Source organism: Scyliorhinus canicula, chromosome 10 (genome assembly GCF_902713615.1).
Source record: "Scyliorhinus canicula chromosome 10, sScyCan1.1, whole genome shotgun sequence".
Lineage (NCBI taxonomy): Eukaryota > Metazoa > Chordata > Chondrichthyes > Carcharhiniformes > Scyliorhinidae > Scyliorhinus > Scyliorhinus canicula.
In genome coordinates, this window is record NC_052155.1 from 96392823 (window position 1) to 96400617 (window position 7795).

Below are 7795 nucleotides of genomic sequence, written 5' to 3' on the forward strand. Positions count from 1 at the left end.
GATCCTCAGAGCCATAGGCAGCAGTGCTAACCACCTTGCCGCCATCTGGAAGTGTATTCCTTTGCTTGTTAGTTTGAACAAGTCTGTGTCACCAATGACCGTTAACAAAACAAAGTAGTTTAATCACGTTTCTCTTGATGCTCGGTACTCTGGTCCCATGGTCCCAGGCAGCTTCTTTGTTGTGAAGTATTCCAGCTGGCCCATACATTCTTTCTGCATTCCAAGGAGCACACGTTTTGTTCTCTGTCACAACTTGGTCCTGCCATTGTGGGCGGGATCCTGAGTGCGATGCCTCACGAGATCTGGATACATCTCACTAGGCGTACTGACTGTTGCTAAGCCCGCGGGCTTATGACTCGAATGACTCGAGTAAGATTAGGGCCAATCAAGGATAGTAGTGGAAAGTTGTGTGTGGAATCAGAGGAGATAGGGGAAGCATTAAATGGATATTTTTCGTCAGTGTTTACACTGGAGAAAGACAATGTTGTCGAGGAGAACACTCAGGTTCAGTCGACCAGGCTAGATGGAATTGAGGTTCAAAAGGAGGAGGTGTTAGCAATTTTAGAAAATGTCAAAATAGATAAGTCCCCTGGGCCAGATGGGATTTATCCTAGGATTCTCTGGGAAGCCAGGGAGGAGATTGCAGAGCCTTTGTCCTTGATATTTATGTCGTCTTTGTCGACAGGAATAGTGCCGGAAGACTGGAGGATAGCAAATGTTGTCCCCTTGTTCAAGAAGGGGAGTAGAGACAACCCTGGTAATTATAGACCTGTGAGCCTTACTTCGGTTGTGGGTAAAATGTTGGAAAAGGTTATAAGAGATAGGGTTTATAATCATCTTGAAAAGAACAAGTTGATTAGCGATACTCAACACGGTTTTGTGAAGGGTAGGTCATGTCTCACAAACCTTATTGAGTTTTTTGAGAAGGTGACCAAACAGGTGGATCAGGGTAAAGCTGTTGATGTGGTGTATATGGATTTCAGTAAGGCGTTTGATAAGGTTCCCCACGGTAGGCTATTGCAGAAAATAAGGAAGTATGGAATTGAAGGTGATTTAGCGGTTTGGATCAGTAATTGGCTAGCTGAAAGAAGACAGAGGGTGGTGGTTGATGGCAAATGTTCATCCTGGAGTTCAGTTACTAGTGGTGTACCGCAAGGATCTGTTTTGGGGCCACTGCTGTTTGTCATTTTTATAAATGACCTGGAAGAGGGTGTAGGAGGATGGGTTAGTACATTTGCAGATGACACGAAGGTCGGTGGAGTTGTGGATAGTGCTGAAGGATGTTATAGGATACAGAGGGACATAGATAAGCTGCAGAGCTGGGCTGAGAGGTGGCAGATGGAGTTTAATGCGGAAAAGTGTGAGGTGGTTCACTTTGGAAGGAGTAACAGGAATGCAGAGTACTGGGCTAATGGTAAGATTCTTGGTAGTGTAGATGAACAGAGAGATCTCGGCATCCAGGTACATAAATCCTTGAAAGTTGCCACCCAGGTTAATAGGGCTGTTAAGAAGGCATATGGTGTGCTAGCCTTTATAAGCAGGGGGATTGAGTTTCGGAACCACAGGGTCATGCTGCAGCTGTACATAACTCTGGTGCGGCCACACCTGGAGTACTGCGTGCAGTTCTGGTCACCACATTATAGGAAGGATGTGGAAGCTTTGGAAAGGGTTCAGAGGAGATTTACTAGGATGTTGCCTGGTATGGAGGGAAGGTCTTACGAGGAAAGGCTCAGGGAATTGAGGTTGTTTTCGTTAGAGAGGAGAAGGCTGAGAGGTGACTTAATAGAGACATATAAGATAGTCAGAGGGTTAGATAGGGTGGACAGTGAGAGTCTTTTTCCTCGGATGGTGATGACCAACACGAGGGGACATAGCTTTAAATTGAGGGGTGAGAGATATAGGACAGATGTCAGAGGCAGTTTCTTTACTCAGAGAGTAGTAGGGGTGTGGAACGCCCTGCCTGCAACAGTAGTAGACTCGCCAACTTTAAGGGCATTTAAGTGGTCACTGGATAGACATATGGATGAAAATGGAATAGTGTAGGTCAGATAGGCTTCAGATGGTTTCACAGGTCGGCGCAACATCGAGGGCCGAAGGGCCCGTACTGCGCTGTAGTGTTCTATGTTCTATGTTCTAACTATTCCCATTTAGCTGCTGCTGACAAGCTTTTGAAGTATCTGTCTCTCTCTCTCTCTCTCTTTCTCTCATCTAGTCACTTCAAAATCTAATCTATCTTGTCCTTGGGCAGCACCTTCCAAACCCATGACCATTACCATCTAGGGCAAGGGCAGTAGATACCTGGAAACTCCACCACCTGGAGGTTCCACTCCAAACCACTCCCATACTGCCTTGGAAATATATCACCATTCCTTCACTGTTGCTGGGTCAAAATCTTGGAAACCACTACCTAACGGCTCTGTGGGTGTACCTACACCTCAGGGACTGCAGTGGTTCAAGAAGGCAGCTCACCACCACCTTCTAAAGGGCAACTAGGGATGGGCACTAAATGCTGGCCAAGCCAACAAAGCCCACATCCCGTAAATTAACTTTTAAAAATCTAACTCTTGTTGCTTACTCAGGACAATAATCTTCCTATATCTCTCTTCCATCTTCTCTCTTTCACACACAAATTAATTTAGCTGACTCTTATACTTTTACTCACTTTCTTTGCAAGTTTGCCTGTTCTCCTAATTGCTTCCATTATGCCTGGAGGTATCACCCTCCTGTTCTTTTGCTATTTTACTGAAATTTATACATCTTTTTTTTGTAAAGGCCGTGCACAAAGAAAAATGAATGTGAACAATGTTCTTGGTGATGATTATAAGGATCTTCCTGTTGATCCATGTCTGTTCCTCATTTTTCCTTTTAATTTCTGTCTTTTTGGCTATTTCAGTTTCTGCACCTGAATGGTTAATGGGGCGTATGCCTTTAAAATAGACTTCACCTTTAATTTAAAAAATGAAGAAATTCAAGCAGGTGTGCTGTTTGGTCAGACATCAATGATGATACATCTTAATGGACTTGGCTGACGGCCAATAGACTTTCAGATTGTCAGGTCTTATCAATAGATCATGCTGGTTAGTCAGGTTTTCCTTTGGAATGTTCCATTCTCTGTGAGACTTTATTTCCAGCATTTAGTTTTGTTTTGAACTCCGCTGAAGGAGGCTCTTTTGAGTTTCTCTCTCCCTGAAAGGGTAAACCTCACTCAAACACCCGGTTGGAGACTCTATTTTCTCTTCGGTAAAGCTGGAGGACATTCTAGTGAACCTGGAAACCAAGTGAGAGTAAAATTCAGGCTGAAGGGTTTGAAGGGAGACAAAGAAAGTCTTAAAAGTCCAGACAAGCCACCAGCTGAAAGCAGGGTCAGTCGTTTTAAAAACTCTTTTAAACTCTTGTGTGGGGAACTCAGAAAGACTGTTGGTTATTTTGGTGGCGATGGAAACAAATAAGAATAACAGGCTGTGAGGAAATACCACAGCTGGATTGAAACTGGTGGTTTCAATCACTCTGCATCCTGGGAGGACAGCCTGTTGCTGCAACAACTTCAATACCCGAAGCAAGGACACTCGTCTTCCATTTCAGATTAATCCTCTTATTCTTACCCCTCCCCTCCCTCTGTGTGTCTGTCTTGTGTGTGTTCGGGTAGAGGACAGGATGGTAAAGGGAGGGGTGTAGTAGATTAGCTGGCTATTATTCTATTATAAGTATTGCATGTCTTATCTATTTTTGTTATAAATAAAGTTGTTGTGTTTCACTTATAAATCTGGTGCCTGTAAGTTATTGGAGCAGTCAAGGGCCAAATCTCAGAAACTTTATACACATTAGTGGTTGCGTCACTTGTGTTGGGACTCAGGGGTCTGTGAGGCTGGAATCAACCGTGCACTAGCCTAGGGTGTCATAACAAGGTGCAGATTTGGAATAAGTATGGGTGATACCATTTGTGAGGTGATGTAACATAACAGCAAAGAGAAACTAATGGTTAATTCCTAGGCTAGCAGAAATTGAGCCCACGCACCTGGAGAGAGCAAGGGATTGATATGGGAGAGAATGTGAAAGCCCATTTTGCAATGCTGCCGAACCCCTTCAGTCATCTCTCCCTGCCCTGATAACATAATGCTTAAAAAGCCTGCAGCATATCAAAATTATTTCCTTATAGAGGACCTCCCAGTGCATTTAGAAGGATAAAACATTAGTCACAACACTGGACAACTATCAATCCCCTCCAAAATAGACATAGTAGATACTGCCACCTTCTCCATAGATGGGCGGTTAAAGCATCCCAATTATGGGGCTATTCAGCTCCTAATCAGACCTTGGCGACTTCATCGAACACTGTCCTCAGAGGAAATTCATTGGCAGCCTGCAAGATTTCATGCTGTTTCACTGGAAGCTTTGGTCTTGATATCTGACAGGGATATTGATGTTTAATTTTGTGGGTTTCTTTTCCTACTACCGTACAAAAAACGTTTAAGTAGTTGTCTGGAGGTTTATGTTAATATAATCGGCCAGGATTTATAATCGAGACTGGAATAGTTCTGACATATGGGTGAAACCCAAACCAAGCGCAAGGGCCTGCAGCAAATGATATGGAGGATGAGAGGTGAGGTTTGAGTGCATCAGGGTTTGCGATTTGCATTGGATCAGACTTGGATTGCAGTATAGCCAAAGAGCTGGTAAGAAGGATCTTTTGTGATGCTTACCTCTTTATGATGGAATCAAAGCTATGGTGCTAGTGTCTAATTTGGGAGCATAGTAAGATGTCGCTGTAGTGAGCTCAGTGTTTGATAGCACTTGCTGATCAGCCCTGATCCTGCTGCTTCGTTTTAATTTTGAGAAACAACAGTGACCAGCTAATTTCATCTTGAAGGTCAATTTTTAAAGTGAAAAGAACAGAAAGTGGTGTATTCTGGAGTAGCAGAGGGCAGGCTAAAACTTAACATAAAGGGTGGAGGATTAACGGGGTGAGGGGAGAGGGGTGGTGATGAAAGTAAGATCGTCTTTTCTAACTATCCAATTAGTCTTGATCAGGTATAGTATTGCAAGTCATTAAATATCACCATCCAGCAGACAGTAAATTATACTTTAGTTACCAAAAATTATTTCCACTCTTTATCTCAGTTCTGCAAAATCTTCTGAGCATTAAAGATATTCCAACTACTGCTGGAGGTACCAACATTTTGCCTAATATGCAGCCAGTGTTGTCTGAAATCCTAAATTATTTAGGCTGACTTAATTTAAAATATTAAGTCTGGCAGAGAGATTTTATTTTCATGCTACAGTGGATTGCAATTTTGCGGTTTAGTGCTTCTTATTTGATGACTGTAGGCTTCTAGTGTCAAACTGGAAAACGTTTATTTTTGATCTGAACTACATGCTTCATAAGATTGGTTTATAATTCACAGCGTTCTACCACGTGGCTTTCTTGCCCTTTTCTTCCATTGTACAAAGGATGACAGAAATTTAGTATTTATCATTTTTCAAACGATGGATCATAACAAGTATGAAATACCTATTGCAAAAAATACATTTTATTTTATTATTGGACCTTGCATTTGTATTTTCTTTTCTATTCCATATTTTGTTCCTTACTTAACCCATTACTACACCCTTTTGGCTCTGCCCAGAAACGCCTTTGTCATATTATGTCTCCAGTCTTCCACTCTCTTGCACATCCTTTTCCACCCTTCCCCATTTAACCTACTTTAAATCTTTTACGTTTCTAACTTTTCCCAGTTCTAATGAAAGGTCATCGACTGAAACGTTGACTTTGTCTCTCCGCAGATACTGCCAGACCTGCTGAGCATTTCCTCCATTTTCTGTTTTTTAGGTTTCCAACATCTATATTCATATGCTACATCAGTGATTCCCTCAGTTGGTAATAGGTTGGACACTTTAAAATAAATCCCAGCTCTGACATTTTCGAATTTCTGTGACTGATTTTGGGTTTTTTTTTTGGTAGCATGCTGACCTCTAGCCACCAGATTCCATCCAGGTTCAAGCCCCCTCCAGGTCTCGAGCACACAAATTAAGGCTGGCATTCCAGGGCAGAGGTTCATTGAAGAAGTACTGCGCTGTTGATTTTGATGCAATGTTAAACCGCCTGCCTTCTTGGCTGGATATAAAAGATTCCTTGGTACTATTTTGATGAAGAACAGGGGAGTTATCCCCAGTGGTCAGGCCAATATCTATCCTTCAATCTCAATATCACAAAATCAGATTATCTGTACATTATCGTATTACTGTTTAGGAGTTTGCTGTGAGCAACTGACGCATTTTCTACAACAATGACAGCACTTCGAAAGAACTCTGTAAAGTGCTTCGCAATGTCCACTGTTTGTGAAAAGCACTCTTAAGAATGAAAGTCTTTTTTTCTTGCATCGCTTCCTTTCTTTCAGGCAAAGAACCAGCAGCAGCAAGCTGAGGGAAAATGAACTTTGAAAATAAAATCTGAATTAAGGCTGGGTACTTTGTACTGCCACTCGAGTGCTACATATACTGGAACTCTTTTTATGTTGCTGTTTTCCTCTGCTTACATGATTGCCATTTTCCTCTGCTTACATGATTACTTATTTATTTGTTGCAGGTGGCTTCCTTAGCTGGAGTAGGAGGACAAGTAGAAATTGAACAGAATTTTCTCAATAATAAACTGAAGACGATCACTGCTTACTTTGGTGACTTAATCCGGAATCAGTAGAGCAATTTAAAGTTCAGTATTGCATGATTTATGTTTGATCCTAATAAAACTTTTTGATGAAGTGGTATGTACTGCTCATTCCAGTGAGAAAAAGAACAACTTGCATTTACATAGTACCTTTAACATAGTAAAACATACCAAGGTGCTTCACAAACAGAATTATCAGGGAAAAATCGACACTGGAGCAGGTATCGAGATATTAGGACACGTGACCGAGAGCATAGGAGAGAGGCATAGGGAGCAAATTTTATAGCTCTGGATCTTGGCAGGTAAAGGCGGTGAGGAAAAGTGTATCAAACCAGAGTCCTCTCATTTTAATTGTAGGAAAGATATTGAAGTAATAGAGAGAATACAAGTTCAGGAGAATGCTGCCTTGTATGAATAATTGCAAATGAACAGAAAGACCTGAAATTAGGATCTGCTTGCATTAGGAGCAAAGAGTTTCTGGTGATTTTAAAAGAGATGCTTAAAATTATGGAGGGTTGGGACAGAGCTGATAGAATCCAGGCTATTTACAATGAGGAGTCCAGAATAAATGTAAATTAAATTGAAGGTAAGAATTTTAGAACACCAGGAAAACCTTCGAGGGTTGTGAGGCTCTGAAATGCACAATTATCATAGATTATCATAGAAGTTACAGTGCAGAAGGAGGCCATTCAACCCATCGAGTCTGCACCGGCTCTTGGAAAGAGCACCCTACCCAAAGTCAACACCTCCACCCTATCCCCATAACCCAGTAACCCCACCCAACACTCAGGGCAATTTTGGACACTAAGGGCAATTTATCATGGTCCATCCACCTAACCCGCACATCTTTAGACTGGGAGGAAACCGGAGCACCCGGAGGAAACCCAAGCACAGACTGGGAAGATGTGCAGACTCCGCACAGACAGTGACCCAAGCCGGAATTGAACCTGGGACCCTGGAGCTGTGAAGCAATTGTGCTATCCACAATGCTACCGTGCTGCCCAATTGAATGTAGTGATTGAATCAGTTAGCAATTTAAAATAATGATCATAAAAGGAAATGGGAACAGGGCAGGGATAGGACTCTGCTGTTAGGGAGGATAAACATTAATGTGGAACAAACAACCTGTTTCCA

The 7795-nt window shown here is 42.1% G+C and overlaps 1 protein-coding gene across 4 annotated transcripts in view; it reads left to right on the forward strand.

The window, feature by feature from the left end:
* Window positions 1-6755, forward strand: part of tgs1 (trimethylguanosine synthase 1) — an 88798-nt gene extending 82043 nt beyond the window's left edge. For all 4 annotated transcript variants that reach the window (XM_038809376.1, XM_038809375.1, XM_038809377.1 and 1 more), the window contains exon 13: window positions 6584-6755. In XM_038809376.1, coding sequence (XP_038665304.1) covers window positions 6584-6694 — 111 coding nt within the window. In that variant the 3' untranslated portion in view covers window positions 6695-6755. The remainder of the gene's footprint in view (window positions 1-6583) is intronic.
* Window positions 6756-7795: the final 1040 nt, after the last annotated feature.